Source organism: Pan troglodytes, chromosome 13, assembly GCF_028858775.2.
Source record: "Pan troglodytes isolate AG18354 chromosome 13, NHGRI_mPanTro3-v2.0_pri, whole genome shotgun sequence".
Lineage (NCBI taxonomy): Eukaryota > Metazoa > Chordata > Mammalia > Primates > Hominidae > Pan > Pan troglodytes.
In genome coordinates this window covers 27,736,220-27,749,913 of record NC_072411.2, presented here as the reverse complement: position 1 = coordinate 27,749,913, position 13,694 = coordinate 27,736,220, and the positions used below count along the sequence as shown (strand labels likewise).

Genomic DNA, 13,694 nt, shown 5'->3' with positions numbered 1-13,694 from the left:
ACTAGGAGGGTTCCAGCAACAAGGGCTCAAGGGTTCCTGTGGAGCTGGGGTCTCCTGCCCCCCCTGCGGGTCCATCCAGGATCCACTGGACCTGGAGTCTCAGCAGGGGTGCCAGGCCCCGCTCAGTGCCCTCCTCTGTCTGCCCCAGTCACGCATTGCCAAGCGGGGGCGCAAGCTGGTGGACTACGACAGTGCCCGGCACCACTACGAGTCCCTTCAAACTGCCAAAAAGAAGGATGAAGCCAAAATTGCCAAGGTAAGGGCTGGAGGCGGGTCGGGGCAGCGTCTGCAGGGGGCTGAGAGAGGGCGGGTGTCTAGGACCCCGAGGGTGGAGCCTTCCTCCTGCCTGGCCCCAGGTGGCTGAACTGGGGGTGGGGACGATACAGGGCCCAGGCCGGTGAGTGAGAGGCCCTTGTGGGTGCCTGGGTGAGGTCCACCCTAGGCCCATTCCTGCCCCCCCGTGCCACCCTGGCCCCTCAGCCCCGATCCAGGCCACCTGCCAGCCTGAGAATGGGCCTCCTGGGTTTCCCTGGAACGGCGCCGCCCTGCCTGGCGAGCCAGGTGAAATTCGTCACGCGATCCCAGGCGACTGTCCCTGGCTGGAGCAAGCCAGTAGGTGCAGAGCTGGCCCCACTCATCCTGTGGTGAGGGGCTGGGGTGGCCCCGTCCTCCAGGCAGGGCCGTGCTTGCTGGGCCCCCTGTGCTGCTAACCACGCTCACCTTTTGCCTCTGCAGTTGGAGTTCACCCCCTTTCCTTACCCCTCGGGCTCCCCCTAATTCTCTCGGCCTCAAGGGCCCATATCTGCTTGGGGTGGCCCCCGCGCGTGGGGCGTGTGGACGTGCATTTAATCTGTGTGTCTCTGTTTCTCTCTCCCCACCTCCCTGGTCTCTCCACCTTCCTTTGCCTTGACCTCCCCACCCCAGCCTGTCTCGCTGCTTGAGAAAGCCGCCCCCCAGTGGTGCCAAGGCAAACTGCAGGCTCATCTCGTAGCTCAAACTAACCTGCTCCGAAATCAGGTGACACTGGCTTCTAACCTTGCACGTGCTGGCGCCTTCCGGTCTGTCGTCCTGTCCTCTTGCCCTGCGGTGGAATGCAGGGCTGGCATCTGAGCCCAGCTGGGGCAGGGTTTTTCAAAGGCCTCCGCTGGGAGAGCTCTGCTTCCGAGGAGACCTGAAGTCAAATGTAGGGGTCAAAGAACCGGCTGAGGGGCTCTGTGTGACCTGGGTGGGGGCATAGCTATGCCCGCTCCGTGGCTGCGTCTGTGGTTGTTCCTGGAGACTCCTCTGAAATCCTAGTGGTCCAGGAATGCCTTTGAGCCATTGTCCTCTGTGAGGGCTCCTCTGGGGAGGGAGGCGACATCATCAGGCCCCTCTACTGCCATGCCTGTCCTTCAAGCCTCATGACAACTCTGAGATCATCTTGAATTTACTGAGCAGAGAAAGCTGCCCAGAGAGGCACATCACAGCCTCCTCCCAGGGCCCCAGAGCCGGTTAGGGGCAGGGTTGGGGCTCTCCTGACTGAAGCCCCTGCGTCATTTTCCTGGGACTTGTGGTCCCCGTGGTGACTCTGGAGGAGTTACTGGGAGGACTCTCCAGTCTGGATGGGATGCTGAGACCTGGAGGGGAAGCATGGGTCCTCGGCCTTTGGGGATTCATGGAGGGCAAGTGACCAGCACCACGGTGTTCCTGGGGGGCTTCCTGGAGGAGGCTTTTTTACAAAACTCCTGGGCCATCTCACCATCCTGGCCATAAAGGCTATGGTCTTCTCAGCCCCCTGCCCTCCAAATGGGTTACAGTGTGGCCAGGGACCACTGGATGCAGTGCCCTGTGAGAGGTGGGTCATGTGGTTTTCTCACCAATGAAACTGAGGCACATTTCAGGTCAGTGTAGTCACAGCCTGGATGTGGCCCTCACACTTCTCCATATTCCTGAGGGGCTGGCGATAGGGGCCCGGCCCTGGAGGTTGGGTTTCTCTCTGGGCAGCTGCCCCATTTTTTCGGAGCCTCCTCTTGATTTCGTCATCTTCATTGAGTGCCTGTCACGTGGAGAGCTCTGGGTGGGCTTGGCATGGCTTGCTGTCCAATTTCTTTTTCTATTTTTTTTTTTTTTTGAACGGGTTTCGCTCCGTTCCCCTGGCTGGAGTGCAGTGGTGTGATCATGACTCACTGCAGCCTTGACTTCCCCAACTCAAGCAATCCTTCTGCCTCAGCCTCCCGAGTAGCTGGGATCACAGGCACGCATCGCCGTGCCTGGCTAATCTTTACGTTTTTTGTAGAGACTGTGCCTCATTATGTTGCCCAGGCTGGTCTTGAACTCCTGGGGCCAAGCGATCCACCTGCCTCGGCCTCCCAAAGTGCTGGGATTACAGGCATGAGCCACTGCTCCTGGCCTGGCTGTCCAGTTTCTCACCTGATCTGCTGCCTGATTTATTTTAGGCCAAGGCTGACTTTGGAGACACTGAGTGTTGACAGCCTCATCCTGAGGTCAGGGTGCCCATGGAGAACCAGGGGCTGGGGGTGATGCCTAGGGGGACTTCAGTAGGCCTGAGACTTCATCTGCCTCTGGAGGTAGAGGAGGAACCAGGGGCTGGAGTGGGTATGCCCTGCCAGTCAGTTCAGCACTTGGGCTAGAAGGGAATGGGACTACTGACTGAGGGCCCGGGTTTCTGAATAATTTTCCCTGAAACAGGTGAAACATTTTTTTGTGGATGGGAGAACCTCTTAGGAGGCTATGGGGCCTGCCCACTGCTTTTGGGCTCCTGGGACAGGTGTGGTTGGGATTATGCTGGGAGGGCCTGCCTCCACGCCCACCCTGGGGGAGCAGCGAGAGGGTGAGGCAGGTGATCACACCTTTGGGTGCTGGGCTGTGGGTGTTCCACATTTTGGCCAAACTAGCTGTCCCATTTGGGTCCCATCTTTATTTGAGCACATCCTCCTTGTCCCCAGCCCACTCATACCTGGCTGGAGGCTGGAGAGCCTTTGGAGTGGCCTGTGGGCAGCTGGCTGGCTGTGAGATGGCACAGCTGGGACTCCGGGGCTGCCCTGCTTGGGAACTTGACTTTGGGGAGACAGTGCATCCTCTCTAGGCTGCACCAGGGGGCTGGCCGGCTCCATGCAGACCCTGGGCTAGTTCTGAGCTGCTCTCCACACCTGCCTCAGCGTCCTGAATGCTGTCCTTGGGACCCCGGGCCCATGTGACTCTGCTCTTCCCCACTGTTAGCTTCAGTGGAGCTGGGGTGGGGGCACTCTCTCCTCATGGCAGACAGCCCTCACCTTACTCCCTGCCCCTTCCACATGCTTCCTAAAGAGCCAGAATATGAGGAATGTCACCCAAAGGGAATACAAGACACGGGTCCTGACTTCCAGGAACTCAAGCGGAACTGTCCCCGCTCTTGCTCTCGGCAGCGTTGCTGAGCGGTGAGAGCACGGCTGGGTGCAGATGTTCCCATAGACAAGCTGCGGTGCTGTCTTCACTGCTGTCCCCACCGTTGCCATCTGGGGAGTTGTGGGGGTGGTGGCTGCATCCTCATGGAGAGGGGGTCCTAGTGGGTACAGGAGCCGGGTGGCCCAGGCAGGTTCTTACGGAATGTGGGACTTTAGACCCACTGTTGGCAGTTGAGGGCAGGGGGTATGTGTGATGGTGCTCAGCTCACAACAGTACCCCTAGGACTCACTCATTTTACGAGTTCCATAGAACCATGGTTGGCAGCCCCCCTGCCAGGTAATGGGACACCCAGGGGAGTAGGGCAGGGATGGCCCAGCCATAGCCTGGAGACGGAGGAGGGGCAGTATTCCCCTCCTGGTGTGGGGTGCCCAGGGTCCCTGGATCCAAGAGAGGTGTGCATGTTGGAATAGACATTCTTCCCCACCCCCGGCTCCCCATTCTGCCTTTAAATTTTTATTAGATTCTGAAAAGCCAGGCAAGGAGCCCACGCCCACTCTAGCGAGTAGCTGGAGGTAACCTTTCAGAAGCCATGGTGGCCCCTCCTCCAGTCCCAACCCAAGTCACTGGGGCTAGGGGCTGACCTGGGCTAGTCCTGGTGTCTGAGGCTGGATGGGACAGCTGGCTGGGCTTGGGGCAATCGTGTGCTTTGTGGTTAAGTGGCCTTCCGGCCATCTGGCTGCCTTTGCCAGAAGGCGGCCCAGCCCGGGCCCCAGCCCCGGCCTGAGAACGTGAGGCTGCTGGCGGGAAGTTTCCCTAGGCGGGGCCTGACACGTTCCTGGGCTGTGACTCAGACCCCGAATCCCTGAGTCACTCTCGCCGGCAGTGTCCTCCCGCAGTGAGCCAGCACAGCCCCTTCCCTGGGCGGGCTGGGCACCGGGCAGGGTCTGTGACTCACCTGCTGCCCACAGTCCCTTCCCCAGCACTCTGTGGCCGTGTGATGGGGCCTGAGCACCACTGCCTGGTGGGTGTGAGTGCCTGGAGGATGCAGGGCCTGCCCTGGGGAAGGTGTGGGCTAGGAGTGGGACCAGGCACGGCCCAGCTGCCTGGCTGCCTCCTCCCTGGCCCTGCACCCTCCTCTAGGGTCCCCCTGACATTCCTAGAGGTGCCTGAGTGGCTGCCTCTGGTCTCCCTCTGGTGGGGACAGGTCCCAGGAGAGGGCTTTGTGGGAAGGACCATCCCTGGGAGGTGAAGTGAAGGCTGGTGGCTGAGGCTGCCAGGAGCTGGCCCTCAGAAATGGGGAGGGAGCACTCAGGGGCGGGAGCAATTGGGGGCAGCAACAGATGCTGCCCTGAGAGCCAGAAGGCAGCGGCAGGGCTGGCACCTAGCCTGAGGAGGTTCATTGTGGAAGTGGGCAGGGTCCCCACTTGGCTGGGTCTGGGGTCTGCCTCTGTGCATGTCCCGTGTCCAGCTCGCCAAGCCCCAGGCTTGCCCCTCTTGTTGTGCCCTACTCCACGCTCACTGCCCTCCCGGCCACGTGGGCCTCTCTTTGGCAACGGCTGCTCAGCCCTCCCTTTCCCAGATGTCCTCAGGGTCCTGGAGGGCTGCAGGGGGAGGTCGCCAGCATGGGTGTCCACATCCAGTTCAGCCTCTGTCTTGCCCGGAGCCCTGGTCCCAGCGCACTGGCCAAGAGGGGTGGGCAGGAGGTGGGTGGACTGGCCATGGGGCTGGGCTGGCTGGGACGCCCAACAGAGGGGAATGACCTGTGCTGCCCCCCAGGCCGAGGAGGAGCTCATCAAAGCCCAGAAGGTGTTTGAGGAGATGAATGTGGATCTGCAGGAGGAGCTGCCGTCCCTGTGGAACAGGTGAGGCCCGGCACGGTGCCCAGCCTGTGTGGGGCAGTGTCCAGTCTGCGTGCTGCGGTGCCCAGCCTGCGTGCTGCGGTGTCCTGCCTGCGTGCTGCGGTGCCCAGCCTGCGTGCTGCGGTGTCCAGCCTGCGTGCTGCGGTGCCCAGCCTGCGTGCTGCGGTGTCCAGTCTGCGTGCTGCGGTGCCCAGCCTGTGTGCTGCAGTGTCCAGCCTGAGTGCTGTGGTGCCTGGGCCCTCTCTGGTTTGTGTCTCTGATGAGCATGTGTGGTCGCTCGTGGGTGGGTATTTCTGAGTTGCTGTCCTGACCTGCCTGTTCACCTGGCCCCCATCCTTCCGCCCTTCTGTAGCCGCGTAGGTTTCTACGTCAACACGTTCCAGAGCATCGCGGGCCTGGAGGAAAACTTCCACAAGGAGATGAGCAAGGTAGGCCATGGGGACCCCTCTGAGGGGCCACACCCCACCCTGGCCAAGGGTCAGAGTCAGAGTCGTGGGAGGGGCAGCCTGAACTCCTCCTTCCCTGCCAGGTTCAGCACACACCGGTGACCACAGGGCTCCCTCCCGGCCCTGTGGAACAGCCCCCTTCAGGAGTGCCTGGGCCCAGGAGGGCAGCAGGGCATGCTGGGGAGGCTTTGAGAGTGTCCTGGGTCCTTGCCTGGGTAGACCACCTGAGAACGTAGACCAGGCCCTCTCAAACTGTGAATGTGTTCTCTAGCAACCTTGGCCCAGGGAGTGCAGTGTTAGACAATGGTGGCAGTTTCTCAATTTGTAGGAAAAAATTACTAGCATTTTCTCAATTTTAATTTTTCTCCCATGCTTTTGAGACATTTAAATAGGCCTGTTTCGTCTGCGTGAATCCACTGTGCGACAGGGTCTGGTCTGATTAGCGTACCTTTCTCTGTTGTGTTATTTTCATTTTAACCTATCTGGCAACTAAAACGCAAAGCTGTTGAACTTTGCAGTTGGAGAGACCCAGGGCTGGCACCCCCGCCCCCAGTGGTGGGTCTGACTTTGTCTCTTGGGCCCAGATGGATGAAGTGATGATGGTGGATTCCAGGCCCAGGGTCGGAGGAGGAAAAGCAGCTTGGGGCCTCCCCTGACTCACACTTCTAAGTACGGTTTCCTGCCTTTTAGACTTTCTCTTTCCTTCTTAACTTTTCCTCTTTCCCTTCGAAGATTGGAGACAACTTATGAAAAGTTTAAAAAATAGAGAAAGGTGTTTCAGAGAAGGAACATTTATATAAAATTAGTCTGTAAAAATATATGCCACAGAACATAGTTGTTTATAAATAGGATGAAAATTCGGCTCTGAGCTCCCTAGTGGCCAAATCAAAGAGAGGAATATTCTCAGTAATGAGAATCACCATGTGTGAGGAATAAACCTCCTCTCGTGCCTGTGCTTTCAGTGAAATATCTGGCAGTTGTAGTGTGGTCTGAAAGCATCTTGGCAAAATGACCTTAACAATTAAGATTAATGGTCTGCCAAAACAAGTTTTAAGAGAAAAATGTAAAAACAGTGCAAGCTCTATGTGGCATTTTAGGATATCCCTATAAGTAGGAGGGGGAAAGATGGCTTCCAGAGACAGCAGGCATTAGTGATGTAGCCCACTTGCCCCGTTTTGTTGCCCCCTTGGTTTTTCGGGGTTTGGTGTGCTAGTTCCTTGCTCTCACAGATGGGGAAAGAGGAGCTTGTTCCTGGCAGGGGCTGAGGGTGGTGGGGAGAAGCAGAGGTGTTTGGGGAAGGTGGGGCCCTTTGGTGGCCCTGGAGGCCCCCCACCTCTTCACTGTCTCTCCTGCAGCTCAACCAGAACCTCAATGATGTGCTGGTCGGCCTGGAGAAGCAACACGGGAGCAACACCTTCACGGTCAAGGCCCAGCCCAGGTGCGTGCGGGGAGAGCCCTGGTGCCCCTGACTGTGTGCACGGCAGGGGCAGGGCTCCTTCCTGTGACCCTGTTGGTGCCCTCCCTGGTCCCCCATGGGTTTGGCCTTGGGGGTCTAGGGACCTTCCTGCCTTGGCCTCTCTGTGCTCAGGGAGGCAGGTGAGGGCAGGTCTCTGTCTCGAATGTCCCTGCCCCTCTGGCTGTGTTCGTCGAGGAAGGAGCACTCTGGGGAGTCCGCGGGTCCCTGAGCCGGCTGACCCCCTCATTGTGGAGCACGAGCATCCAGGGTTGGGGTGGGCAGCCTGCTCAGCTTTGGGGACTGGGGGGTGTGAACAGGACTGAAAGACTCCGGGGTGTGCAGTCCTCTCAGAGCAGGGAGATAGCACCGCCCTTCCCTCTCCTGCTCCTGGAAAAGCTCATGTCCCTGGATGGCAGCATTCTGCTCAACCACACGAGCATCCTCTTCCTGTCCTCAGCCTCAGCCCCTCCGGGAATCCCAGCTGCAAGGAGGCCTCTGTTTCCTGAGGGGAAACCATGAGGGAGGAGGGAAATGCCTTGCTTTCCTGGCTGTGGATCAGAGGAAGCAGCGAGCCTGGGACTTCCCCTCCCTTCTGGCCATGTGTGCATGTGTGTGTGTGAGGGGGACTGTGTGTGACAGGTGTAAGTGTGTGCATACCCACACGCATATCACAGCAGAACGCAGAGAACACCGATGGACTCTGTAAAACAGGGCGACTGTCTGCTTCTTGGGGTATTGCCTGGGATGATGAGGGTATCGGGTGGTGGTGATTGCCCCCTCCTTCCCTCAACATAAAATAGTTGTGGCTGAGAGAGGGGCCATGGTGACCTGAGGCTGGGAGTGGGGAGGTTAGGACGGTGGCGTTGCGGTGGTGGTTGGGGGGGTGGGTAGGGGGGTGGGGGTTGTGGAATAAAGGCCAAAAGGTGAATTCAAGGTCGGGCAGGGAGGGACAGCTGCCTGGCCTGTAGGCACAGGTGGGAACACTGGGATGGATCAGCAGGGGGTAAGTGGGGCCGTCCTGGCCAGAACCATGGCTCCCCTCAGGAAGGAGGTGGAGGGAAGAGAGAGGGGCAGTAGAGGCCCAGGAGTCTCCCTTCCAGCAGAGAGGCCTCTTGTGCACTCTGTGCTCACCTGGGGGCCTTTTCTGGCACTCTGGGCACACCTGGAGCTCCTGGGGACTGGGACCACAGGCAGGGTGACTCTCCACTGCCCCGAGCCTCCTGCCCCTCACCAGGCCCTGTTAGCATCACCCCGGGCACCTGGCCACAGCAGGGGCCAGTCAGGGCACCCCGGGATAGCACGCCCAGGCCCTCTGCAAGGCCTCTGGCACTTAGGAGAGGCTTTTGCCCCTGTGTCCTCTGAGCAGAAGGGTTGGCAAAGAGGGAAGGGGACAGGCCAGTTCTGCACCTGGCCTTTCTCCAGAATGAAGGCCTCCACCTCCCGTCCGTCCCCACAGAAAGAAAAGTAAACTGTTTTCGCGGCTGCGCAGAAAGAAGAACAGGTACCGGCAGTGAGTGCTGCGGAGGGGCGCAGAGGCCCGCGCCCTGGCCGGCCCTGTGCATGCGCCTTGCGCCCTGCTCCCAGGTGCCACTAACCCGTAATCTGGCTCTGTGTGCAGTGCTGCCCGGCAGGGCTGTCGTGTGCGTGTTGGGTGGGAAGGCGGAGGCGGCGCGGGGCGGGCTGGCCTCTGAGCATCTGGCTGCATTTAGCACGTTCCTCTGGGCGCCCCACACTTGTCTAGCCCTGGTGGTGCCCGGGCCACCAGCGCACTTAGCAATGGAGGACGTGGCTGGGAAGGAGGCCTGGGGAGGGCCAGGGAGGTGACACTGCAGCACGGTGGGGTTTTTTGTTTTTTAAACAATTCTATGTGTATACCATATACTTATACATATATTCTTTAAGGAGAATACATTCCCATAAAACACAAATTCCAGAAGGAAAGATGGTGTCAGCGACATCTCTTACGCTGTTCCACTGTTTGCCCTCAGGTGACTCGGTCACTGGTTCCTGCTGGATGCTTCTAGATCTGCACTGTCCAGCACAGGAGCCAGTTACCCCATGGGGCTATTGAGCACTTGAAACTGGCCAGTGTGACCGGGCAGCGGAACTTTTCATTTGAATTACACGTAAATTTCATTGCTTTGAGTTTGCATTGCCGCCTGTGGCTAGTGGCAACCGTATTGGGCAGCACTTTTCTAGGCGTCTCTGTGCAGGTTCTGGTAGAGAATTTTCTCCCTGCACCTTCGCCCCTGTGCCTGGGGTGCACAGCATCACACCACCTCCGCCTTGGGTTCTGGCACTGAACGCCATGGCTCAGGACCTGTCCCCTCCATCGCCAGCTGCCCACTCCTCTGTGATGAGGACGCCTCTCTTAGTTTGTCCAGGCCCTGCTTGTGGCCTCCAGCAGCCGAGAGGACAGGAGAGCCAAGGTCTAGAGACATGTACCAGGGTGCTGTGATGGACAGGCAGGGAGGGCAGCAGGCTGGGGAGCAGCCCCCAGAACAGAGGGGCTGCTGCGTGTGGTGTGGGAGACTCACTGTGCCTCTAGGATGTCTGGCTTTCTCCTGCTGTGGATCTTGGGCTGTCAGCATGGGCCCTGGTGGACCCCATGGAGCCTGTGGGGTGGTTGGTCTGGTCTCTGCGACAGATGGTTCCAAGGGACCTGCCTGCACTCCTGGGGACCATAGACCTCCAGCCTGGAGTCCCACCTTGTGCTGTTCCTGTTTCTGAGGCAGGCTTCCCACTTCCAGCCCCCCAAGCCCAGGTCCCTTGGCCCCCCCCACCCTCCTGCTCTCTCTCACATACACACACACACACACACACACAGTTTCACACCTCCATATGCACACACCTCTTCACACAGACGTCAATACATTTGCCCCTCCGTCTCCTGTGCCTTGGCCCCCCAACACTGGGCTCCCTTTCTTGTCCTCCCCCACAGTGACAACGCGCCTGCAAAAGGGAACAAGAGCCCTTCACCTCCAGATGGCTCCCCTGCCGCCACCCCCGAGATCAGAGTCAACCACGAGCCAGAGCCGGCCGGCGGGGCCACGCCCGGGGCCACGCCCGGGGCCACCCTCCCCAAGTCCCCATCTCAGGTAGGAGTGATGTCTTGGTAGCAGGTCCCCTGCCCTCCCTCCTTCTCCTCCAGCTTCGCTGTTGTCCCCCATCCTCCCACTCCTCTGTCCCCTTTCTGGCCTGGGCAGCTATGGACCCGATGCTTTGCCCAGTGGGGGTTAGGCCTGGACCTGGGTCTCTTTCCCCCCACCCAGCCTGGCATGCTTCCAGGAGGCATCTGTGACTTGCTCGCTCCTCCCCAGCCCCCACCCCCACTGCAGCGCCCTCCCCTTCCCTCTCCCTGGTCTTTTGTCTGCTTGACTCTTTCTCCATCTTCTTTTCCTCCCTAGCAGAGGCTCTGGGCCCTCAGCCCACAGAGCATCCAGATCTCCAGAGTGGGCTGCCTGTCCCTCTTCCTGGCCTCTCTCTCTTAAAGGGGCCTGAGGGAGGAGCCCAAGCCAGGTGGCCATGCAGGACCTTTAAAGGGACAGAGAGAGGAAGGGCTCAGAGGAGGGTGTGGGGTGGCTAAGGGGGCAGGTCCTGGGCTTCTGGACTGTCCTTGTCTCCACCCCGCCTGCCCCCAGTGGGCCCTCCAGGTGTCTGCAGGGCCCTAGGTGCTGGCTGGCCAGGTGGGGGTGTTCTCATAGCCGGGGCTCCTGCAGCTCCCCGTTTTCTGCTGCCGCCCTGCTCTGCTGCTGACTAGGATAGCAGGGCTAAGGACATGGTGGGAGCCTGTCCCAAACAGCACTTCCCCCGGCCTGGACATGGTGCCAGTGCCTTCTGTGTATTCGTTCACTGAGTCCCCACAACACCCCTGTGAAGCAGGTGCTGTCATCACCTGATGCATGAGAAAGCCCAGCATCATGGGTGTGTGACCTGCCTGAGGTCCCCCACCTGGTGGGCAGGGGTGTGGCCTCTGCCCCATCCTGGTGCCACGCTGGCTTCCTCTGGGATACACTCGTCTGAGCTGGGCTCCCTGTGGGCAGCCCTGTGCCCTGGGAGTTGGAGAGAGGGGCCTGCGGGAAGGGAGAGGTGGGCAGGGGGAGGCTGGGGCCCGGCTGTCTCTCAACGACTGTTTGCTTCCCCAGTCTTCTCACCAGGCCAGTGGGAGCCAGCCCCTCCCACAGTTGGCCACTGGGCAGCCTGGGGCCTCTCTCTTCTTCGCTCTCCTTCCTCCTCTCCCCTCACTTCTCTATCTCTTCTCTCTCCACACAGCGTTTCTGGACCGCCTGCCTCACTGTCCCTCTCGGGGGTGGCCTGGGGTCTTGGTGTCTATGTTGGGGGGCTGGGAGGGCAGTGACTCTTCATTTGCTGCGTCCTGCTCAGTGGCCTGGGTGGGACTGTGGCCTGAGGTGTGACTAACCGTGGCTTTGTCTCTGTCTGTCTCCCCCAAACCCCGCGCTCTGCTGTGCCTTCTTGCGCGGCCCCTCACCCGCCGCCGACCCACAGCTCCGGAAAGGCCCACCAGTCCCTCCGCCTCCCAAACACACCCCGTCCAAGGAAGTCAAGCAGGAGCAGATCCTCAGCCTGTTTGAGGACACGTTTGTCCCTGAGATCAGCGTGACCACCCCCTCCCAGGTCAGCCGCGGCCGCCGCGGCCCAGCTCTCCTCTCTTCCTGCCCTCTCAGGGCGTGCATGGCCTTCATCCTCTATGCTTCTGTCTCAAGAGCCAGGAATCTGGCCAGAGAGAGTGTCAGTTTCCCTCTCTCACCCTTCCTTCCCTCCATCCATCATCCTCCATCATCCTCCATCACCCATCTCTGAGCATGTACTAAGGCCAGATGCAGGGCCACAGAGGGGAAAGGTGCCGCCCCTCCCGGCGCAGCAGTTATGTCAGCAGCGCCCTCGCGATGCAGTGGGTGCTATGGCAGAGGGGATCGGGGAGTGTGGAGGACCTGTGGCCGTCAGGGAAGGCTTCCGGGGCCAGGGAGAGTTGGAAGGTCCTGGAATGGCTGAAGCACCTGGACTTCAGCTCCCACAGCTGCTGTCAGCCCCTCGAGGGCGGGGGCAGCGGCCAGGCTGCAGGGCAGAACTACTGTGTGCACACTCCCTAAGAGGCGTGGAATGCCCAGATACAGCAGGGAGCCACCCGGGGGGCTTGGGTCTCTCCCGACGGGCCCTTGGCTCAGCAAGGAGCCACGCAGAGGGTCTTGGGTCTCTCCCAGTGGGCTCTTGGCTCAGCCGTGGAGGTGCCTCTGGGGAGCCCGGCCCACAGCCCCAGGTCTCACGTCCTTCGTGGTGGAGGTCGGGCTGGAGTACCTGTGCTGGAAGCGCATCTTGCCAGTGCTGGAGTGGGCTGACATGTTGTCAGATTTGCCCAGAGGTGGCCGGCCTGCCCCGCACTCCCCAAGAGCTGACTGCCTCCTCAAGTCCAGCCCTCAAGGCCTCAGCCTTCCTCCTGTGGGTAGGCCAGGACCCTTCCCACACGGAGCCTCGCCTGTAGGGAAGGCTATCCAGTCCAGGCTGTGGTGGCCTCCAGCAAACACCTTCACACAGCTCAGACGCCTAGTGGGGATAGGTTGGAGGGTGTGAGTATGGGGAGTGGCCGCTGGGAACTGCGAACAGTGGTCGCTGCTAGGAAGGGTTGGGGATGGTGGGCCTCAAGCCCCTATGCAAAGACTAGGACTAGAACTAAGGAACTGAGGCTGCAGGTGTCTGGGTGGGTGACGCCCTAGTTCAGGGGCCTGGCAGGCGCGGGAGCCCCTCTCTGTGGGATAGTGGCAGAGGGCGATGTAGGAAGAGCAGTGTGGGGGCAGGGCTGAGGACCTCCAGGGCTGCTTGCTGCTGGCCTCCCTGGCTCGAGCATGCCTCCGCCCTGGTGATGCCCAGTGTGTGTGCAGGCGAGGGAGACGGGATGGCATGGACACTGGCAAATACTGAGCAGAGAACGGTGCCAGCCACTTCCTATACCCCATTGTTTGGTTTTCAATCACCCTCTGGGAGGACATCATGCCCCCATTTAACAGGTGAGGAAAGGAACCCAGGGCCTGTGCCGCGGGCCCACGCCAGAACAAGGTGTGCCAGGCCAGGAGGTGGTGCAGAGACCACCCGCACCCAGGCTCTGAGCGCGCCTATCCCTCCATACCATACCTGCCTCCCTGGCCACCGCATGTGCCATCTCCAGGCAACTGGTCTTCCCGGTCTGGTCTGGGGTCGGGGAGACATGACCTTTGGGTGGGGCATGGGGCAGGGGTGGGCTTGCCTTTGTCCATGACACGGGTGCCCACGGGCTTCCTGGCTGTGGGGTGGTGAGTAGCCTGTGTCCCTGCATGGAGGGACAGTCCCGGGCCTGCATGGCGAGGTGCCACCTGCCGGGGCAGGACAGCGAAGGGATGGTCAGCTCTCTGGCGGATGACCCTCCCCTCAGCACATGACGGATATTGCTGCCTGGGTTGGCTGACTTTTCTGAGACAGGAGGGAGGGGTGTTGCTGGGGCAGGGTGGGGGCCACTGGGGAGAGATGCTGGCCGCCCGCTGGTGGGAGGCACCTCGA

General features: G+C 60.4%; 1 protein-coding gene across 49 annotated transcripts in view; it reads left to right on the top strand.

Moving 5' to 3' along the window:
- BIN1 (bridging integrator 1) overlaps positions 1-13,694 on the top strand; it is a 59,713-nt gene that overhangs the window by 38,466 nt on the left and 7,553 nt on the right. For 10 of the 49 annotated variants that reach the window (XM_063790399.1, XM_001136876.8, XM_001136566.8 and 7 more), the window contains exons 6-11: positions 149-256; positions 5,161-5,246; positions 5,596-5,671; positions 7,045-7,127; positions 10,087-10,243; positions 11,652-11,780. In XM_063790399.1, coding sequence (XP_063646469.1) covers positions 149-256; positions 5,161-5,246; positions 5,596-5,671; positions 7,045-7,127; positions 10,087-10,243; positions 11,652-11,780 — 639 coding nt within the window. Of the gene's footprint in view, positions 1-148; positions 257-480; positions 613-924; positions 1,018-5,160; positions 5,247-5,595; positions 5,672-7,044; positions 7,128-8,601; positions 8,647-10,086; positions 10,244-11,651; positions 11,781-13,694 lie in introns of all 49 variants that reach the window. The other 39 variants (XM_009443226.5, XM_009443222.5, XM_009443217.5 and 36 more) reach the window with 11 other exon arrangements.